Source organism: Struthio camelus, chromosome 17 (assembly GCF_040807025.1).
Source record: "Struthio camelus isolate bStrCam1 chromosome 17, bStrCam1.hap1, whole genome shotgun sequence".
NCBI classification, from domain to species: domain Eukaryota; kingdom Metazoa; phylum Chordata; class Aves; order Struthioniformes; family Struthionidae; genus Struthio; species Struthio camelus.
Genome location: NC_090958.1, coordinates 14,942,565 through 14,966,179, shown reverse-complemented (window position 1 = coordinate 14,966,179; position 23,615 = coordinate 14,942,565). Strand labels below are relative to the sequence as shown.

Below are 23,615 nucleotides of genomic sequence, written 5' to 3'. Positions count from 1 at the left end.
AAAAGATATGGTGGAACATACTTGCTATCTGTTTCAGTCACACAGGCAAAGGACCAGAGAAAGCAGAAGTTTTCTGTATTTTTTTTAGAATAATTATTAATAAAGTATTGGAGTAAAAACGAATATGTGCTTATATTTGAAATATACACTTCTTACCTACATGTGTCAGGCCAGAGTTAGAGTGCGGAGGTTTGTGTGGCGTTCATTTCCTTTAATCTCTTATCTTTTGCTGTTACTGGGTATAAGAAAACTAGTTATTCTTGGGGAGGTCTGTGCTCCTTCTTCCTCCATACAATTATTTATTCTACCTTTCAAGTCAATTAGGTGTTCACTCTGATCATATCTTCCACTTCAACTTTGAGAAAAGTCAGACAAAAGTTTGGACTGTGGAGCAGTTCAGAGGTAATCTAATGGAAAGCTATCTTTGTATCATTTGAATCTACAGCTTTCACACAAGCTAGGCCTGAATAAACCTGTGAAACAAATGTTCACATATTCTTTTACATGTATTTCAAATGGACTTGAACTAAACTGAGATGGATTATGATCACGCGAACGTACCTGATTGAGACACGGCGGTTTAGCAAGATGCCTTTACCTGAGTCACAGTTTCTATAGCAGCTGTGGTTAGCCTGCTCCACTCGTGGTTCTCATGCATGGTGGACTACGCTAATGTGTTTTAGTATGAAAAAGGGCACAGATTGGTTGGGATACAACAGCTCAGTTGGCAGATGGTTTAACATATTACCATGTTAACATAATCATTTGCAGCTATGCGAACACATCTGCAGTGACCTGTGCAGACTACACCAACATACTTTAGCATTCTATTGCTCTGCAGGCATACCTTACATGAAATGGATACTACTTTCTGATGTACATAAACCCTGAAACTGAAAGAAAGGAATGAATGAAAGGTCAGTTTAATTAATGTTCACAATGAAGGTGGGTAAAGGATTCTAACAGTAGTAGTGTTTGAGAATCAGTAACTTACAACATGTCACGTGCAGTTGCTATCTTATCACTTACCATAAATACTGTTTATAGTAGTAATATAAAGGAGCTCATTTGGGGGAAGTCTAATCAGGATAAAGAGCTAGCAATCAAATTAATCTTCTTAACTAAAAGGCTAGTCAATGACAATTATCACTAAAACTATGCTATGCAGATACTTCATCTTTTATTACTTAGTAATAAGAAGGAAGAGGAATCTTGAATTACTTGGTTAGGTAGAAAGATTTAGATGGAATATTTGGCAAATATATAAATATCTTTTGGAGAAGGAGAGAGTGTTTCAGTTCCTATTTGAAATGGGATGTTTTAAATAGCAATTCTGTAAATCCCCAGGTAATCAACTGCAAAGAATTAAACCCACAAATTCGGTAAAGTATAACTTATCATTCCTTTTTACAATTATTTTTTCAGAGTAGATATTTATTGGAGTAATTCTGAGCCTCAACTCTTTTTCTCTTTAGTCTTCCCTACCTAGCATCACTAAAATCATGCAGAAGAGTACCTGCATAGCAAAAGGCTATCTATTTCACAGGTTCTCTATATCAAAAAGTCGTCTTCTATTTGTTCTTGGTAATAAGAGGTCTTTTACCTACTTACTTTAGTTTGCACAGGTGCTGGTACGTTCTTGCTTTTGTTCATGTGTCCATTCCTAGAGCAGGACAGCTGCAAAGGGCAGGTACTTATCCTCCACCTCTGGAACTGATATTCAGTTGTTTACACTGCCTGCACTTGATGCATCCTGCTTTTCAAATGTTTTGCACAGCTAGATCCTACTTATAAGTCAGAATTACACTTTGCAGAGTTACTTTCCACTTCCAAAAGGACCATTACTGACTTCAGAATGTAGAGACAGAAGGAATGTTTGTCATGCCCGCGTTTTTGATGTTTCTGCTCCTACTCACAGTGGATTTTATCCATACTACTTTCAGGCCAAAACAAATTGTCTATATTCTTTAAAGGAGAAGTTTGAGGCAAAGAGAAATAAAAGGAAAAAATACTTTGCTTTAACGAGTATGAAAAAATTAAGGCAATTTGCAATGAGAAGATTGAAGGACTTAACTTTGAAGCCCAACTCAAAAACTGTCATTCAACTCTTGCAATTCCATCAACTTCAGCAGGAATTGTGAGTATTCAGCTGTGGTTAAGTCTCAAAAAAGTGAGTCGAATTTATTCTGCTAAGTTATTAGGCTTTGGATCATGCTGTATAGATTTAGCAATAGTTTATGCATAACTGCTTTACAGAACAGATGGCCTGGGGAAAGAGATAATTAATATTTTTAGATGAAACCTATTTTATGCTATTCAAAAAGTGTCTATTGATCTACCTACCAGGAACTTACCAAGCATTCTTTCTCTGTAAGTAACTCCATTAAAATATCCAGTAGAAAATTGCAACAAAAATGTTTTTGAGAGGAAGACATCACAGAAAATAAAACGTGTTTGCAAACTGTAGCATCTTAGAAGTGAGGACGCTTTTAACTCACTTACATGTTAGCTTCAACCATACTGTGTTTGGAACCGTAGAATATAGTTTCTGCATACAGAGATGTGTGAACTGTGGGTTCAGACTGGAGGATGGAAGACTGCTAGCCAGGATAAATGAGAAGTAGTGATCAATAATGGTAGGAAATAAAACATTAAACATGGTAAAGCATCACCTGCTATGTCATAGCTGTGTTATCAGAAAATATTTTGCTGTAAGTCTTTAATAAAGTGAGGACACAGGTCAGAAAAGGGTTGTACCTTATGTTACATACTGTTAGCAATATCCCTGTGCATACAGTATAGATCCAGAAAAGATCGCTATTATTAAGCACTTATAAAACTGTGGATTTCCAAAGAGGGTAAAAAACATAACCAAAATATTAATTTCCTTCTAAAATTTCCTACTAAATTTCCTGCTAACATCAGTGGATTTGGAAAACGTTTTGTCAAATATTCAGATGAATATAACATTTTGAGGAGTGGCTATTTAAATGTGGTCTGAGAAATGATCTTTCAAACTTATCTAAGGGCTTTCCACAGTTTGATTACTTTCTAGCAAAACAGCCAAAATCTGGAATCTGACAGTCATAATCTTAGAAATATTATTACTCCCCAAGTATTGGCATTGGCTTCTGTGGGACTTCTGGTAGAAGAGAAAGATATGACAAAGCAAGGCAAATTTGAGATCCAAGCAATAAACACTGGTAATTAAAACACTTATTTGGAAATTTACCTACCACATACAAAGCTGTAATACAGAGAAAAGTTAGCCTTGAGATTTAGCATTTTCAGTGCTGTCTCAGATTTACAGACAACAAAGATGTTTTTGTTTTTCATTTGGGAAGTATTTGTTTATGAAATGGCAAAATAATATGACTACACATCTCAGGAGGAGAAAAGATAAGGGTAATACATCTCTTACATGTTGGCTTGACTCAGGGACGTCTGTGACTTTGTCAACAGATGAGCCTTCAAAACAAAATCTCTTGCAACAGTTTTGCAGCACCCTGTTCTCGTGTTCCTTGATGACAGCATATGCATGTGACTGAATATGAAACCTACTCTGCATTTCTTCATTTAAAAAGATGAAAAGCCATTTAGAAAATACAAACATATCACTGTAAATTTCAGTACTTAAATACTACCCAGTAACTCTGGTTCTACACATGTACATTTCTGTATATGCATAATGTGAAGCATATGAATAATCATATTTAACTCAATGATATGTTTATGAGATTAAGACCTCTTCAGATCTGAGAATTCAAAGTAATGTGATAATTCTTCCTTCTTAAATAGTCTGCAAATTTTTTACACAATCCTGAGTTGTCATTTTTAGAAAAAAATCATGACACAATGGAGAGGATTCAGAATTCAAGTTTTTCACTTCACTAGGGCAACCTGAGCGTTTCTGAGCCTTGGAACACTTCCTCTTTCTGCTGCAGAAACTGCCATCTTTCGGCTGTGAGATTTGGAGCTGTGAAAATTGTGGAGGCAAGGAAACATATTAATTCTTAGTATATAGAAAAAAGCTTTATATCAAAATTCTGAGATGAATTTATTGATTTCTGATGCCCTTAGAGAGTTATTTGCAAATTAATTGTAATATGCAAACATATTGCTTGTACATGACAGTGATTTATGGTAATTGGAATACTGATGGGGAGAAAAAATCTTTTAGACTATTTAATGAGCACCTGTGAACTTATGGAATGCATGCATAAGCATCCCAAATGTTTGCCTGAGAGATTTTTGTTTCTACAGCTGTGGGATTTGGGCATCATTATTTAGAGGTAAATTGAGAACCTCTTACAAATGGGAAGCAGGTACTTGGTACAAGTTCTTGGGACAACTGATGTAAATAATTGCTCAACAGTGTAAATAAGGAGCTCACAATCTGGTTGTATTTTATTATTGTTCAATACATGTTATAATTTACTGGTCTTGTTTCAAATGGTGAAATCAAAAGTAAAATGAGTTTCTTTTTAGAATAAATACAATACCATATGTGGTGCCAATGAAGGTCTGTCTGATACAGTGCTAATACATCTTTCCAAGGCCTCAAGACAGCTTGCAACATTTTTAGCAGCAATTTCTGCAGGGTTGACTAACTTCTGCAGATAGAAAATTACATTTTCGGAGAGGATAAGAAAAGATCAAGAAAGGAAACAGCCTACAATAGCCAAGAAGCTATTGAGTTAGCAGAATTTTAATGCCACAAAATTAATATGCTATGAGAAATAAATCAACTGGAAAAATACGTAATAAACAGGAAACATTGTTGTTGTCTTTTTCTGATATTGGAAAAATAAATACTTCACATCTGAAGCAATTTTATCTACATGTCAGCAGATATAGTATGGTAGTTTCTGTCAACACATGGATTTGCTCTGATGTGTTTCTTTGGCTGGTGTCATTGAAAACGTTGATAGCCGATTCTGCTTTCAGTGGGAGGAATTAGGAGCCTACTGTATGAAAGAAATGTCTATAACAAAGCTCACTGAAATGCCTAAAGAAAAGCTTAATGTAATCAGTCAGCCTGTTGACTTCAGCAGTCTTTGAATCAGTGTTTTAATATGAGGAACCACTATATAAAAAGATGAAGGCTAAGTTGACACGAAAATATTGAGATTTTTTTCCCACAAAAAGCTGGGATTTTTTTCTTAGAAATTGAGATTAAAGAAGAAAAAAAGCTGTGAAAGTATTTGTGTAGTTTCTTTTGTGTAATTTTGTCTTATACTTATATTATGCTGTGCCTGTTTTGCAGATGGATAAACTTAAGCCTGCAATCAAAGAGAAAGGAAATACAATTTCAACTCTCCAACTTTGTTTATGTATTTATTTCTTTGGGGGTTTTGCCTGCTGTGTATTTTTAATAGCATTATTTAGCTGGAGTCATTTGTGTGGTCATTTCATCATGAGGTCTTTCTCCAGACCAAGCATCTTGTGATTTCTCAGAGCAAGGTCTGACGCACTGAATTCAAAAAGGAATCTTTTCAGCATATTGAATAGAAGCCTAATCATGAAAGATGCTGATCCTACTTCACTTCCACTGATTTCCTAAGGTGGTGTTGGCACTTGGCATCCTTTGGCCTTAAAAGGGATGCAGATGATATTGCTTGGCAGCATGCACAATGTTGAAGATGAAAAAAAATACATATATATTGTAGGAAGATCCTTTTTATAGCTCTAGGGCATCTTGAACAAAATTAGCATAAAGAAGATGAAGGTAGAAGCAAGAATTATTAAGGAAAAACATATTTTGTTTAAGCTTATTTAATATACTGGAAAGCTTGCAACATAAATATCGCCTTTTTTTTTTGTTCTATCTGTTCTGATCATGAAGGAATCATCTAGGTGCTGCAGGTCACATCTGCATTCTCAAAGATGCTTTTGGCTGTGAAAGTCCAACTGAAATAGCAAATCTAATCTCTTCAGAGAAGTTTGATGCAGCCCTGGCCATTCATCTTTATAAAGGAGGCAGACTACTGCAAGGTAATCCTTTTTTAATTTTGCAATAAAAATACCTCTTAAAAAAGGTACTGAGAGAGAGGAGAATGAATACAAACAGTTATTAGTGGCAATAAATGCATAAACCCATAAATAGTCTAGTTATTCTGTTTATCCACTTCCACAAAAGTTAATAAACACTGAAAATCTTTCTCTGTGGGAGACATGATCCAGAGAAGAGAGAACTGAATACATGTACTTTTAAAGCACATAATGCATTTCATAATTAAGTACTTCAACTTCATTAAAATAAGAGTGTTATATTAAGATATTTTAAACAAATCTATTTTTTCAGAGGACAGTAGTTTGGCTAAGTATAGTTGAGGTCAAATAGAAGAAAGCAGAGAGGCTAATTTGATTTTTCTGTTCAGAAATGAATCAGTTTTTTTGGACATGAAATAGCATAAAATTGTCATTCATGCCAGCTAAACTGTGGGAGACAGGTTGTTATCAGACAAATAGTAAAATTTTCTATTGTAACTGGCCATGTAGAACAAAATTTTAGCCTGCCGTTAACGACACACTAGAAGCACTACCTTCCAAAATTATAGACACTGTCACCTACTGAAATTGCAAGTGTGTATCCATTTTTGAGATCATATTTGTATTGTCCAAATCAATGCACTTGGACAAAGGTACATAATTTGATAGTTTCATCAAATCTCAGTATCAGTTGTGTTGTGCTAGTTTTCAGACTTCAGAAGTCCCCCAGCAATTTGTGCCAGGATGTTTTCAGAAAGCTTGACATATTATTGCTAGTATGCTTGTGTACCTTTTATTACAATGGAGTTCTGATATCTGTAGGGATCCTGGAATACAAATATAAACATGACTAACATGACTAAATTATGCTAACACATATATGAAGACTTTTCTTGTTGAAATACTGAGATATTTGCTTTTGTGTGAAATCCTAGAATTGTTTTGGAAGAGGCTTATGAAAGGTGTTAAGTTTTAGCTCCTGTTTGCTAAGGAAAAAAAAATAAGATTGGATTTCCAAAAGTTTACTGTAAAACTTTACAGCACTCTCGACTTGCTTGGCATTATCTGAACTCTGTTGCTATAGGCTTTTCAAAATCCCAAGTGACCTCCAAACATTGATATTTGAATGATTTACAAAATCTTAGTAGTTTAAATAAATCAGACATACTAGTCCTAAAAGCATTTGCAATAACTAAAATAAAAATAGAAAGGAAATCTGTGGAAACCAACATGACAGTAATACAATTGTGGGAATGATCCTAGTGACAATTCTGTAAGTTATTGCAGACCTCTGGGAGACACTTCTGTTTCTTTTAACATTTATTTAGTGCATACCCTATATTAAGAAATAAGAAATTAAGAAATTTAGTTGATACAGTCATACTACCCTAAGTAAACTTTTTAGGCCTGACGCAGGAATCTGTGTTTGCATGATTGAGGATATAGGATCAATACATGTATTAGATGACAGAATTTACTTTTTTATTTATTAGAAAGACCTATATTATTTCAAGTATTACAGAAAGTCAGCTTCTTGTAGGATCAGTGCTGTGGTACTTTGATAGTACACTGTAATTCTGTTTACCTGCAAACATTAGAGTATCATAGCCATCGGAAATTGCCAAGCAAGGCCTTAAGTAGTCAGAACGGTAGTCACTTCTTTCATTCTTCTACTTTATTTCTTCATTTAGCAAATTAGCCATACTAAAAAATGTGAAACTGCTAAAAATCCCAAACCATAGAATTTTTATTTAAACATACGTCTTTATCTTACAGCTCACTTACATTCCATGTTTATTTGAAAATTATAGTATCAGTATATTTGGTTTCCCATTTCTATTATCCGTGCTACCTTATTTGTTTGTTTTAACCATGAATTTTGATTATGAGAATTCACTGAATTTAGAGGTGTTTTTTTTTCCGCAAGACACTGTTGATAACTATGAAAATTGTCACCAATATTTTAACAGGCACGAGTGTTCAAGGTCAGTTATATGCCTCTCGGAAGAAAGGGCCTCCATCAACACAGTATCCTCTAATGCCCAGCTCATGGGTCCAGTGCTCAGAGAATAGTGTGGTCTACTGAGTTATTTACCTCCTCCCCCTCCATCCAATGGCAAAAGGGAGAAAACAGCATATTTTCTGCCTTCCTTGATACACAATGTACGGTGGCAGCCAGCAGGAAATTGTAGCTTCATCTGTTACAGCTAACAGAAATCTGCAGAATCCACAAGATTGGTCACCTTGATCACAGGGTTTTTTAGGCTCTGTTACTGGAAACTGTTTCTTTTACAAAATTGCAATCCTGCTTGTCTGGAATTTAAAACCATGTTCTATATGTAGTAATTAGCCACCATCCAGTTGTTATTTGTTAGCTTAATGAGGTGTAAAACTGACCGCTTAATTGTTTTCAATGCCTAAACAATCAACAGTAAACATTATTGTCTGCTATCTTGATTAGTTTAAGGGGGGGGGGGAACACTTTTGGTAATTTGCCAGATACTAAAAATAACTTGACTCCAAGGAAACTAATACTCTTAGAAAGGAATCTTAAACTTCCTTTGGCTTTTATACTTTCATCTTGGTAGTCCTAGGTCTTGTTCACATAAATCTCACTGCTATTAGCGTAGAGATGTTACGCTACTCTGTGTAGTGGTGTAGTTTGATGGCTTTACCCTTTTGCAACATGGATTTTTTCTGAAGCACCAACACTAGGCTTTTACTATTATGCTGATACCAGTAGGGTAACTATACTTTTATTGATATTTTAAAACTTGATTGTTGTGACAAGATGTTGTACACAGGCTTCCCCACAGGCAACATACTTTTCTTTACTCTTACTGTACCAGAGCACTGTAGGCAGCTTGCAGAACCTTCCCTAATTAGAGTGATCACAGAATAGGTCTTAGAGTAACCACTTGTAAACGCAGATCACTTTTGGGATGAAAGAGGGCAAATCAATGGTTTTACTGTGGGTTCACATATATTACCTTATTTAATCTCGGTGACATCTTCTGATGTTGTGTCTCCATCTGCATTTTTTTGTAGCAGTAAAATTGGCTTGAGAAGTTGGGGAGGAACCTTGCCAAAAATCAACAATATTTTTTAAAAAACATAATCATTTCAGTAACCCACTTTGCAGGATGGTCACCGAATCCATTGTATTAGAATACTTGAGGGATAGTAAATGAGTGGCTGAGGCTAGATACATGTGACCAAACTTTGAGGTATTGCATCTCATTACAATGTGAATACCATTTAAAATATATATGCTGTTTGATGGGTTGCTGAGTATAGAAACTGATTATGTTTTCACTAAGTGTGGACAAAGCCAAATAAAATCTCCTAGCTAGACAACAGGCTAACGTGCCATGGAAGTGTATCTATTGCATTTCTTTTCCAGTTCCAAAACCACAAAAATTCAAGTTGTTCCCCTTCTCATCTTTGTCATTGTTTTGCAGGTAGCAAAATTCCTTTTGGAATTGTCTTTGGTGGGACAGATATAAATGAAGACACCAGATGTGAAGAGAAACATCGGATAATGGGAGCAGTACTAGCAGAAGCCAGGTAAAAGCACCTGTAGAAGGATTATGACAGGAGATTGCATTTTTGTAAGGACAGACCTTTTGGAAACACTTCCATAAATGCTTGGAAGGACCAGGAGTTGTGTAGGCCGAGAGACAAAGGATAGACTTCTTGAAATCCCTACAAGCTCTGCTTTTTATGATTTTATGATTTAATGGTGGAAGCAGAGCAGTTTCTTCATAAAATATAATCTATATGCAGTCTATTCATTTTATGTGTCCTCTGTTGCAATAATTCCATAGCATTTGTCCATATAAGAGTTGGCAGAGGTAGCAATGAAGCTTGTTCTCTTGGGCTGAATTTTCAAAAACACTCAAATCCCATTAAAAGCTAATGAAATTTGTGCTCTTGCTAACTAATCCTGCGCTTTGTCTACTGAATCATAACTGTTTCCTTGAATAATAGAATTGTACATGTGATGAGGGTATAAAATTCTAAGGTAGGTAAAGGGAATGAGAAGAATAATAGCAAGCATATTTAACTTGTGATTTGACAGTATATTGCTCTGTAGAATAATCTACTTTATGGGTAGGCTTTAAAAGACAGCCTTTGGTAGTTTATATAACTGTGGACCATAGCAACTTGACTGTGATTTATTTAATGTGTTTGTAATGGATACAATTGTAGTATGCGAGCAAGTTATAATTTCTTACCAAAGCTATTTTAGTCTGATCATACTTGCAGAGATTAAAGTAAAGAAAAGCACATCTGAAAATCTCCAACCATATCCACACAGCTGTCATTTGTGAAAAACTGGCCGTGCAGAGGGCTTAGGTTTGGCTTTTAAATAGCGAACCTTTGTTAGTGGTGGAGGCACGATTATTCTTCTTAAATCTTACGGTATTAGTATTATTAGCCTAAACAAATTTGGACTGCTTTTGCATGACCCTGTGCAAACACATCAGAAACGCTAGATGTTGGTCCGGGTTGTTAGGATTTGTTAGTAAATAGTTTTAAAAATATTGTTTTATCTTACATATAGTCAAACATGTAAAATATTTTGTATTGGAAATACAAGCATATTTTACAGATTAAGTTGTATCTATACCTACAGACCAAGGTGCCCAGCTGTTTGACTTAGCTGAAATGACAACTGAAAATAACTGGCATTTGTACTGTTATGTCCTGGAGTCAAACCTGTTTTCAAAGGCCTTGCATGGCCATCTGGTATGTTGACAGCGTGCTTGATTGAAAAGCAGGTGACTCAAATTTGTTCTTTCTTCCTGCTTATGTGATCCTTTTTCTAGATATATAAACAAAGAAGCAGATACTGGAAAAAAAATCTTTTAAGTACCTCCTGCCAAGTTTTTAGGTGAATTGAGTAGTGAGTATTTTCATGATGTTTTAAAGTCCAGAAGAATTCCAGTGACATGTCAATGTAGCTGTCAAATACAGCTCAAGAGCTGATCAGAAGTTGCAGTAATGTATAAAAATGAAAAAGGTTTTAGCAGCATTATGGGTTATTTCAACATCCCCAGAAAAGAAGTTTCCTTCTGCTTGATCCAAAGATCTGTTGACTTCGGCAGTGTTTGACCATGTCCTTAGTGGACCAAAAAGCCCTTTTCAGGTTGGAAACTAGAGCATTTTGTAGATGCTTCAGTGAACAAAATTAATTTAACAGATAGCTTAAGTCTTATCAAGACGTAGGCTAAGGTTGTCATTTCATGTGCAGCCAGTCTAATAGCTCTCTGATGCAGGGACACTCCTACTGCTTCCCTTCCCCTCCTCTTCTCTCTTGCCTGTGGCCATGTGACCCACCCTTCCTTGTGCCAGCATTGGGCTGCTTTGTGAGTGGGATTAACTCACTAAAATGGTGTAAAACTGGCTTCTTTTCTTTCTGGCTTGTTTTTTTTTTTTTTTTTTTACCACTTCAAGGTAAGTGGTAGATAAGCTTATGGAGGTATACAAAAAGGATTTCTTTCTAGTAGTTGTGAGATGTTTTATCAGGTCACTCAGTCTTACGGAAGCATACCCTCACCTTCTAATGACTTGAGTACTGTGAGGCTTCAGTGCAGAAGTGAGCTCTGTATAAGTAAAGGGATCCCTAAGTCTACAAGGTACATATGCATGTGATAAAATTTAAGCATCTTGAAAGTCTTACTGAATCCAATAATATTACTTGTAAACTTGCTCTAGCAGTGCTTAAATGCCTTGCTGAACAGAGCCTGCTAATGTCTCTATTCATCACAGCGTTTATGCACATGTTGAAGTCCCATTTGGTTAGTCACTAAGGAATTGCCATTAAACTTAGATTTATATAGCAGAATAGAGATATGATCATAGCGTAGATAGGTGCACAGGTATTAATCTAGCTAACACAGATAACTACAGGGGTTCAGATATGACAGTATGGATTTTGGCTCATGTTAGCAGTGAGGGTATGCACAGAGTCTGCGCAGGCTTATATCTGGTGGTTTTATCTTTGCTAACACCATTACATGCACTACCTAGAGCTAACTTGATGCTAATGTAGATATGCAGTTCTGTCTATAGTGCCGCATAAAATGTGGTAGGTAAACAGGTTTTGAAGTCAGCATTTAATCATGCTCATTGAAAAATCATTAAAGCATGTTTTTATGTGTGACTTGTCATTGAAAAACAACTTAGGGCCCCATTCAAGAAAAAAATTACATTCTTATTTGTGTTTGTTATCAAGTAATCAGTAGTTATTCTTTAAATAGCTCTGAAGGAAGAGAAGAAAGTTATCCAATATTTTAGTCAAAATGAGGATATTGAAGTTCTGTATTGGACAAAATAAAATTTTATAAAAACAGAGGGCTTTATTTCTCTTGGAGTGTGCCTGTTTTGATCCAGTTCTGTGTTTAAAATATAAGATCTTTCCCAAATATAGCTTATACAAAACCTATGCTTTAGTCGGTGATTTTTTTAATGATGATTAACTTAAGAGCTTGAAAGGTATTTTGTTAGTTTGGATTTCTTCTGATGTTTCAGAATGTATTACTGTGTGCTTTATGCAGTCCATAATATTTTCTCTGCTATAGGAAAACTAATGTAATTTTCTAGTAGTTATACTGAATGAATTCCTCCTGCAGTATTATCACTAGTATTATTCATTGCATAGTTATTAAAAGAAACATTGATTTTTTTTTTCATTATTGATTGCAGGGTTCTAAGCAGAAAGTACCATGAATTGTAGATTATTTGTCCAGTACAATATACCACCAAATTCCATAAAACAAAGTATTGAACACTGTCTAGCTTTATAATGAGTGTTTCATTTTTAATCAAATTCTTCTAAATGGTAGTTGTACTTCTCTTGGGTATATTTTCTATTGAACCATATTTTGTAGACTTAGGAGCAACAGTTTTTTCTGCTTGTTAATGTGATGTATTGAAAGTATAATTGCAAAAGCTGGAAAAAGGGAGTATATGCAACTTGAGAAAACAAGCATTTGCAGAGGTTTTAATAACCTTAAAACTGTCAAGCTATATATGTGGAATGCCTTGTAATACTGTAAAGTACGTACTACAAGACAAATATATGGAAACCTAACAAAAGGAGGAGTTATAATTCAGCATTTATGTGACTTCTATGAATGATTGTGACTTCCTATCCTAAAATTATAATGTAGCACCTCTGGGGGAAAGGGCTATTCTGGTTGTGACACAGTAATATGTTTCACCTCTAACCATGGATAGGTCACAGGCCTGGGTCATTATAGGAACCCCATTAAAGGCTAAGACAGAAGTTTTACATTAATTCTACGAAAAAGAAACATGAAATCACAAATGTAGTATGTGGTAGCCTATGCTTTATATTCAATCCCTATACAAAGGATTTAAGGATTTAAAGGACTGTTGTGCTTCTAGTTAACATTAAAGTTCCATTTAAGAGTAACAGTCAAAGCATATGTTTATATTTCATGATGACTTGAAAATTACATTAAAGTTCAGCATGTTCTTAAACTCTCTTCTGAACAGGGATTCTTTATCAGCTCTGACCCCATAAAAATATCTCGCATGACTTCTAGGTTTTAAACATATTATTCATGCTGGGAGCTTGATGTATCTAGTATGTTTAGAAATCAGACTTCCGTAGCTGAGGTCTCTCAATAACGAGGCACCCAAAAATGAGAACTATGTGTATCAACGTTGCTTTTAGATGGTCTCTGATGTAACTCTTGGTGACTGTGGAATGGTAGTGTCTTACATACTTTTTTCAAAGGCATGTACGTAGAAGTCAAGATGAGGCATTAGAATGTGGAAAAAAATGGAATACTTTTAGGAACCGGACTGAAACTCTCCTGTCCTCCATCCCAGCTGAATACCTAAACCCTTAAGCTATTGAGATATATCTTCATTTGCCTGATCTTCCTCTGGCATTACATTTCTTATGGATTACACAGGAGAAATATATGGTGTTCGTATCTCAGCTTGTTCTACAGTTCAGTTCTTTAAACTCCCTTCTCGTAACAAAGAGAAGTCTTAATTGGAGAGCGGTCAAAATAACCTTCTCCTTAGCAGCTGCCTCTCTATCAGTATTACTGTTTGCTAGTGTGAGGGTTCCTTTGCTCAGTATGACTGTGGTGAATCTCATTTCTAGGCATCCAGCTCTCACTACTTAGTGCAAAGGACTATCTGGTGCCTAACTCAGCGCTGTGAATTCCACTTCCGCTGCGGCCAGTAATGTCCAGAGCTGCAGAGCTGAGCGCCCCAAGTCTCTGAAATTCCAGAGGTGCAACCTAATCACTGGATCATCTTTTTTTTTCTTTTTAAATGTATTTAGTTCTGATTTTTTTTCTTAATTAGAAGATATTCCATGGAGAAGAACATGTTTGTTTCTCATTAACAGCTTTGACAACTTAGAAATAAGGAGAGAGTACTGTGGAGAAGGTTTAAAAAAATCCATCTTCTCACTTGCATTAAATTTAGTTGCAGTGAGTTGCAAATAGTGGGACTCGGCGTTGTCTAGTAATAATATTATGAAACTAACTAGACTTCAACTGACAAGCCCCCATCTTGCCAGGCTTTCTGGCTGTGGAGAAGGCTATTGTGACTTGCAAGGATGTAGAAACAGGAAAAACTGACTCGCTACTGGAGCTCTGTGGATTAATGTAGATTTGCAGGGGATATTACCATCATTTTGGTTTTCTCTTACTGTAATAAATCCTCACTTTAACTCAACAAGAATTCTAAGCAGTGAATCCGGTTACACCCTGAAGAGATACCATTTGTTTTACTGATGTTTTCTGGTAAAACAAGTAGAACGCCTGCTTTCTGTCTTTTCGTCTATAATCGTTTTTATCAGCCTCTGCTTTTTGTTCTCATAAAGATTTTTTTTTCTGAAGTACTCCTCTGTTGTTGTGTTTAATCACTTTAAGCAGATGATCCCAACCGTTTTTGTCCATTTAACTAGGTTTGCAGTGGCTTTCACGACGAAAATGAAGGAACTGGCAGCAGCAGAGTGGGTATGTTTACGTGATGATGGTGATGATTATAGCATTAGCAACTAGGCATTTTCCTAAAATGTTTTCTAAATAATGCTAGAAAATTGTAATAATCTTTATAATCTGTATTTTTTTTCCCTTCAGAGAAAGCATTTCATATTTATGTACTTTGACAGGTCAAATAAGTCTGGCATTTAAAAGCTGTTTAGTATTTGCAAAGAGTGTAGAGCAGTTTAGGAAGTGCTACTTTGTACCATTTAAAACTAATCATTGCTGTTATTATTGTGTTTCTCTTGATGCCATATGCATATATTATTTCTTTTTGCATCATTTAATAAACCTCTTTATGTTGCAAAATTTTCACTAAACAGCTTTACTTACAATTGAAAGAACAATTTGAGAATGCTGATTTTTGTCTGCACTGAAAATAGAATGAACTCCTTCAGGTGAACTGCAGAGCTAAAATGGAAGTTGCACTAAGCCCAGCAATATGTAGTGTACTGTACTGGTGACTAGGCCTTGAGGGGTGTATATATAGCACAAAATAGCACTTGATAACTTTTTAAAAACTCATATCTGCTTCTGAAAACAAAGTGAAGCACACTTCTTTTTTTCTGTGTTGAGTGATATACCTGTCAATACAATTATTTTCATCCAACAATATCATGGTAAAATGTATTTGGCAGTGGATTTGAAGGGAATTATTTAGCCGGCAAAGAACTGACAGTAATAATGCAAAATAAAATCCCCAGAATATACCGGTTAACTCCCAGTTTTCTGGTTACACTGAATGTTCTTTATCCTTTAGTAGCTAATGCATTATCCACATGACATATATTTTCTTACACTGAGTTTAGTTTACATGTAGGTTTTGTATTCATGCAGAGAAACATATGTACATACAGAAGAAAATGCGAGAGACCCTTCAAATGCAGATTCTTGATAACCTCATTAATTAGTCAAAATATATTTGAGTTGTCATGCTGTTATTGGAATTATTATTTTATTAACTATTAGTTTAACAAAATTCTCCGTATCTGTACATGTGAAATCTACTTTATATTAATTTTTATGAATCCTGGATTGGTAGTAAGCTGCCTGTCTACGACTCATCTGTTTTCATATAGGCTCGTTGATAGCAGTTATATTTTACAAAGACCCAGAAGTTCACTGGGAGATTGGATCTTAAATGTGGTAAATCCAAATCTTTCACTGATGATGATCATTGATGTCTTTGCCATTGAGTTCAGTGAGATTGAGATCAAGCTCTTAGGGTTAACTTTCTAGTCTCTCAGCAAATATTAATTGCAGTTCTCTGCAGCTAGATAGTTTAATTCATTCCATAGACTGTTCAAATAATGTCTAAGTGTCGTACAAGATGAGTACAGTGGCCTCATGCATTTCTTTGTGAGGTGAACTTGTTTGCTTGGATAATGTGCTGCATATGCAGTTAAAGTGTGAGCTAAGGCAGCCTCTGAGACGAAAAACGAAGAAAACTTATCCATTACTTGACTAAATTGGCTAGTGTTGATGAGATTCTTGATTTCTTTTTTATTTTTTTGAAAAAAATATAAGACCAAAAGAATAGGTATGTAAGTTGTAAGGAGAAAAAAGGAGTAAATAATGAGGCATATACAAATTTTAGGATGAGAGTAAAATTAATGTTGTAATTTTATTTATTTATTTTTATTTTAAAAATAGCCTAAAAACCAATGAGATAATTAGATAATTTCAAATGTGTTATACCTTAAATTTTTATTCTTTGAAAGTAAGTCCTGATATAGTAACTGGTACCTAAAGGTTAAATGTATAAAAATAGGAGAGGTATGTAGTAAATATGTCTCTTATTCTTTTAGTTTATTTTTGTACATTCACCCTTTGCCCAGAAACCCTGACCTTTGTTTTAGAACATGTTCCCTTCCTCTTTCCTGAGTAGGTACCGTTGTATCTGCTGTATTGCAAATCTGCTTCAGACATTCATTGCAGTTATTTGTGGTCTCTGATGCTGGCTCCTGTCTGAAAGTAGGCTAGGTCAACACTTCCACTCGTATGTGGCTGTACTGAGGGCAGGCTGCCAATGGGTACAAGTGAACAAGTCCTTGAAGCAGACAGTGCTCAGACCTGGTTTCGACACAGATGCTTTAGCACAGAGGAAGGCGTAAAGAGCTGGCAGTCACCTGGGCACAAGGCATGCTCTTGGGCAGCGTCAGTTGGCACTGGTGAGCCTATGAAAGACTGTACCAGGAAGTAGGGCTTCCTAATCCAGCTTTCTAGCCCAGCTGAGCTTTTTTGTGTGTGCAAGATTAGTTTTCCAACTAACTTGTTGGCTAAAGAGTTGTACTGCCTCACAGAGAGCTGCAATGAGCATCAAGTCAAGGGAAGGGTAAGCAGTAATCAGCATTTGAGTGGCAGTAAGGTGCAACAACACTAGGATGGAAAGACCAGGGCAGGACCGCTCCCTTCCAGCAGCAGCGAGCTGTTAGCTCCACTCACCTCCTCTTGTGAAATACTGGCCGAAGATGAACAATGAATGCAAGAAGTAGAAACTAACTGCTTGGTATCTCTTCCGTTTCAGTCTGCATCATAATAGCATCATCAATACACCCTTTTCCAAAGAAAAATCACTTAGAAGTGGAATCTTCACAACAGAACAATTTAGTATTTTATGCTAATACTATCAGCATCAATTTTTTTTTTTAATATATTGGCATTAAAAGGACACGTGAGGAGCCATATTTACATTACAAGTGTATCATACTTTTTTTTAGTAATTGCTAATAAACTTCATGGCAGGTAACTGTGAATTTTTCTGCCATAGAAGTTATACAAGAAGAGGAGGATATGGAGGAAAAGCAAACTTGGACTTTGAAATCCTTTTGAATTTAACACCTCAAATGTTTTTAAGTACTTTAGTTTTACCTAAACACATTTGTGATCCAGACCTGTAAGACTCATTCAGTGTTTTGGTGAAAGTCCATGGCAGACTAGGGAATCAAAGGCAAGTCTGTCAAGTCCTAAGCTGAAAAATCACCTCCTGACCCGTGTCTTCAATGTCAGGGGGTTGAGTTGTTGTTTTGTTTTGATTTGGTTTTTTTCCCAGCTGTATTTTCATAGCAAGGGCAAAAGCAAAGGCCACGCATTTACTTTCAACCACTGAACAACATAAATACCGTAGTTCCATACCAACAGTTCCATACCATGGTTCACACAATAGTAATAGTTTTTACATATTAACTGACATAATATGAACTGCATTGTTCCTCTGATGTGTGCTTTATTAGTTAGGCAGTCCATTAAGAATTTAAATTACTAACATGTAAGCAATTGCACTAAGCTGAAGCACTGTATCTGCAATTCTTTTTGATTGCATTTGATAAATTATCTTTAATTATGCAATACATAATATGGCATTTATAATAATCTGTATTCCAAGTGAGTTGGAAATACTGTAAAGATCTTGTGCTTATATGTTTTATTTCAATAGCGTAATAGCAGTGCATAAGAAAGAATTACCTGTGGCTAGTTTTATTAGCATTCAATTTCATTTTTCCATTTTCCTCACTACCCTTTAAAATAAAGAATATAACAGAAATTTGATCTATAGAACGTGCATACATCTGTACGCCCCGTTACACAGCGTTCCTGCTCTTTTCTTCTTGATGATTTGAGCTCCGTCAGGAATATATTTACTCACTGTGAAGCCATTAAGGGTCGGTCAGAGCATGAAACCAGCTGCTTAACTTTAAGCTTATGTCTGAATCTTTGTAGAGTTGAGGAACTAAGTACATACTTTCCCCTACGGAAGTTTGAAGCAGAATTATGCAGCATGTTGGCTGTGGGGGCAAGGCTGGTTTAAGCTGCCCTCTACCCCATCTGCTTTTTTTCCATCACTTCTTTTGCTGCATCTACATCCAAGCTCTAAATTTCAGCCATCGCAGGCATCCTGCAAATTCTGCAGTTGACCTCCAACTTGTGATGCTCTCGCCATCATTTTTTGAGGCTTTTTTTGGATGAGAAGATCCGATATAAATTAACATGTTACGTATCCATAGGTAAGAGAAGGGCCAAGAAGTGTTAAGCAACTTGTGTGTTGAAGCATATCTGGTATTATTTTAAATGCTTTGAATAGAAAAGTTCATATGGCTTTTGAAAGATGTCGTCCATTCATACACTTATTCAAACACTGTAGCATAGACAGTGTATGTTCTTTCCCATCTTCTTTATTTATGTATTTGCTACTTGTTTCTGTGATTTTTGTGAATTTTGTGAGCTGGTTTTAGCCACTCTCAGAAGCCACCTCCCTCCCATCTGTGTACTGCATGTTGTTGATGGCTATTCGCTTCCTTTTACCTCTTTTCTGTTATTTTCTTATTCCAGTTTAATGGAATATTATGACAGAGCAATGGACTAGAGAGGCAGTCACATAGAAATGATTGTAGAAAAACGAGGCATTTGCAGGCAAAACAAAATACTTCCTTGGCTTCTTATTCCCTGAGCTGACTGATTCAGGAATTAGTTGCTTCAATAGTTTGTTTCTGCATTAAATCTTTCTTCTCGCAGTGCAAGCTTTCTTTCTGCCTTGAAGTCATTAGCCTGCAGTTGTGATTTCACAAACTGCAGCCTACTACAAAGGATAGGGTGTGGAGGAGAGAGGAAGGGAAGACTAATGTGCAGCTTGACACAATCTGCTGGCATATGAGATGTTCTGCCTTGTTTAACTCTGGCTGTGCTATTCCAACAATTCTGCACATTAAGCGGCATCTCTGCATGACAATATTTAGCTTGGAGAGCTCATCAGTGTTTCATCTGCATGCCAGCAGTGTATCCCACCATTCGTAATGGAGTGGTTGGAAGGGCAGCACGGTAGTCCTTTTTCCATCTGCGCTTTTGAGGAAGCCATGGCAGCTCAAAGGCTGCAACTCACAGTGTTGCAGCCTGCAAAGGGACCATGCCCCTCTGCATAATGAAGTTAACACTGGACAGGACACAGGATCTACCCCCAAGATGGCAAAGACTGATGCTATAATGAATGTTGTTCATTTCTGGACGCCATGACGCTACATTAAGCAGTAGAGCTAGTAGAACTGATGATTGAAAGAATGTAATTTCATACTGAAACATTCAAGGTTATATTGAGCAAAACTGTTGGAGACTATATACCAGTGGAGTAATGCCTGAGCTTCTTCCATTACAGGCATTGCAACTAGTGCTTTTAAAACACCTAGGAATTGTCTGAACACAAAGCTTCGCATAAATATTTTCAGCTCAGAGAGAGACTATGCTTGTTTGCAAGATTTGGAGTCTTGGTTGTTGTTGATTTGTTTGGTTGGTTGGTTGTTTTTTTCAAATGCAGAAAGACACCAAGGGTATTTCTGTGTTTTCGTAGAAGAACACTTACTATGCCACAAATTCACAGTTGGCATTAAAGTTATTGAAACAAGAACTTGCTTATTTAATCACGTAAATTAAATAATGAGCATAGTAGCACGTCAGGAGTAACTTTGGAAGTGTAGTAATTACCTCTTCTATTCTAGCTATTTAAAAATAATTAAATGTTTTATTGTGCAATTTTATTTGGGACTATTCTGCAATAACTACTACTCACCAGTTTTCCTGCATAGACAAGTCTACATATATTTGACAGCAATCTTTGAAAAGGTTAGAGGTAAGTGGGGTTTGTTGCATGCCTGATGTGTCTAAAAATCCTGTTACATACAAATGTTTCACTGTGGTTTTGAAACCAATTATGACTTTTCTGTCAAAACTAGTATTTTGAAAACTAAGGCTGCCCTGTAAATCTTCCTGTAAATCTGTCCTGGAAAATCTTTTTTTTTTCCTATGGAAATATTTTCTTTTTTCCATGCAATGAGCAGGTCAATGATTATGAGAAATGATATGGATATAAACTAAAAAATAAATTTCTACTAAACTGGTAATAGAGTTATTTACAAAATTGATTCATTGATATTATAAATATTCATAGTAAATGTAGTTTAAATTACTGACTTTATTGGCTTTTGATCTCAATAAAATGTTCCTTAATGGCCTATTTTGTTCTTAGTAGCCAAAAGGAAATCATGCTGATAAGCATTTTACTCTACTAGATTAAAAAAAAAAACAAACTGGAAAACTGAATAGGTATTTTATGATGAGCTGTGAAAGTTACTTTTCTTCTCTTTCTCTTTAAAGCCACATGCTAGGAAGAAAATATATGTCCAAACTCAAGGTGAGAGTTTTGAAATAGTGACTAAGGCATTCAATTGATTTGAATCCTGTTATTTAGTACCCGTATGTTTATATATGTGTCGTCTACCCAGGAAATATTTTGCTTGGATAGGTATCAAGTTTGAAGTCCTGGCTCCACTGAAGTTGTTGAGTGTTTTTCCATTGAGTTTAATTGGGATGGTATTTCACTCTGTTAGCCTAAATTTTCAACTCATTTGGTGCTTTAAAAATTGTTTCCCAGGTACCTTACATTAGGATTCTAAAAGCCAAGATAACTCCAAGCTTTCTCCAAAGCATACAGAAGTCAATGGGCTTTGGATTAGACGCTCAATATGATTTCGTACAAGGTGTTGAATGATTGTTCTCTGAAGCTCCAAATTCCTTTATATGCTGCTTCCTTTATGTTCTGCTGTCACAGAAAAATGGCATCAAACAAGTATCTAATCTGAGGTACATTACTTAAGTGAGGAGTCCAGGGAACATTCAACTCAGCATTTAAAATGTGACTACTTCAGCTTCTTCTCCCAGTTTTATATACTTAAATTAACTGTCTAGAGGCTTCAAAACTCATTGTATATTAGATACTTCATTTTAACTTTCAAAGAAAACAAAATTATTTTGGAAATATTCCTTATGAGCGGTATTTAACCCATGTTTAAGCCCCTTGTATTTTAAGCCCTTTGTGAGGTTGTAGTTTACTAAGAGATTAAGTAAATATTAAATTAATCATTTAATTACTAAAATAATTAATTCTTCGTGTAACGCAAAACAAATAAAATAGCGCTCAGTTTAAATTAATATTTACTTTTTATATTAATTTATTTTACTTATTGTGCCATATAGTAAGGATTTGGGTCTGAGCTGACCTATATCTATTTGGAATAATTGCAATAAACCATATCTATTGGAATAATATCTGTTGGAATAATTGAAATAAACCAAATTCTGTACCTGTGTCCGTTTTGGGATGATAAGCTGCCTCACGTAATATTATCTCATGTATAGATTTTAAGAGGCCAAATTCAGCATGGTATAAGGGAGCATAATTCCCTGGGTTGCTGAAGAAGTTCATACACTACGTGATTGTGCAAAACTTTAAATTCATCTTCAACCTGAATACCGCAGAAATGTTGTCCAGGCTACTTAACTTGGATGGGAAGCTTGGTATGGGAGCTGCTATATCTGGAATTCGGTGCACTTGACAGAAACTATTTTTTCTCAGGACAAGATTTCAAAAATCGTAGTTCAGCCATCCAGTGACCAGTAAAACATTTTTTTTTTTTTTTTTGTTATGAACACAGGAATTAAGACTACACCCAGTGAAACTTTTGACTGGAATAGATTTCTACAAAACGCAGGTAAAACTCGCTTTTTTGCTTTATTCACTGTATTTATGCTTAATAGATGTCATTCTGGAAAGCATTTAGAGTATGTGCGTTAATTGGTTATATAATAAAATGAAAAATGTAAAACTCATTAGAGTCAATTGAATATCAGGTGCTACTCAGAATTCTGCTCTGGAATATTATTTAGTAAACTACCAATGCGATTTCCAGGTTGCAGGTCTCTGCCGTAATGAATTGCAGCTGTGTACAGTACTGTGTGAATTGCACGAAAAGATAAAATGATCATGATATATGATATCTAGGGTCAATATCCCCTAGAAGGAAAGTTAGACCAAAGCACCAATACCTGACCATACTGTTCTTTACAGCTGTGTGATAGAAACTATGTATGTCTTTTGCAAAAGAGCACGAGTTGAAAAATGGCAATATGTATTGATGTTTTATTATTTGGTCTTATCTAGTGTCTTTTTCTGTTTTCACTAGTGTAATGGCATGTAAAGCAGGTGGACTAATTTAAAGTCTCCTCATCTTGGCAATAACTTAATTGCTACAGCCACCGTGCCCCACAAGAAGAATTTGTAGGCATGTTACTGTGGGGAAAAATTATTTCAGTATTATATTCATCAGTCTGATCTCTGATGGTACAGCAGTTTCCTCTGTTACAAATGAACCCATGCTATTCAATTGCTTTATCACATCAGTAAATGTGTGCCATTATTCAAAACCAGTGTCCAATTTTAAATAGAGCATTGTGAGGTTATTTCGTTCTCAGTAAATCATAGCACACAAGCACAGCGCCACTAAGATGAATAATTTTCTGAAGTGAAATGATGTGTCACTTGCTAGCATAGCCCTAGTGTTGATTGGATCTCATGTCCGACGTTTTTATGATTAAACAAACAGTCAACAGATTGAAGAGAGCGAAGCTGCCCCTAAAGTGCATTTTATCTGCTATATTAGAGACAGTTTTTTACCTAATGTGTACTAATGCAGAAGTGCAAAATAATTCAAAATGTACATGAAAAGCAAACTGCAATGTGACTCCAACATCTGTGTCTGT

General features: G+C 35.6%; 1 protein-coding gene across 4 annotated transcripts in view; it reads left to right on the top strand.

Moving 5' to 3' along the window:
• The window catches only part of GLT1D1 (glycosyltransferase 1 domain containing 1), a 60,751-nt gene that overhangs the window by 1,039 nt on the left and 36,097 nt on the right, over positions 1–23,615 (top strand). For 2 of the 4 annotated variants that reach the window (XM_068910689.1, XM_068910688.1), the window contains exons 2-6: positions 5,846–5,994; positions 9,453–9,558; positions 14,954–15,005; positions 21,174–21,210; positions 22,511–22,567. In XM_068910689.1, the coding sequence (XP_068766790.1) occupies positions 5,846–5,994; positions 9,453–9,558; positions 14,954–15,005; positions 21,174–21,210; positions 22,511–22,567 (401 nt within the window). Of the gene's footprint in view, positions 1–841; positions 918–5,845; positions 5,995–9,452; positions 9,559–14,953; positions 15,006–21,173; positions 21,211–22,510; positions 22,568–23,615 lie in introns of those variants that run through there. The other 2 variants (XM_068910691.1, XM_068910690.1) reach the window with 2 other exon arrangements.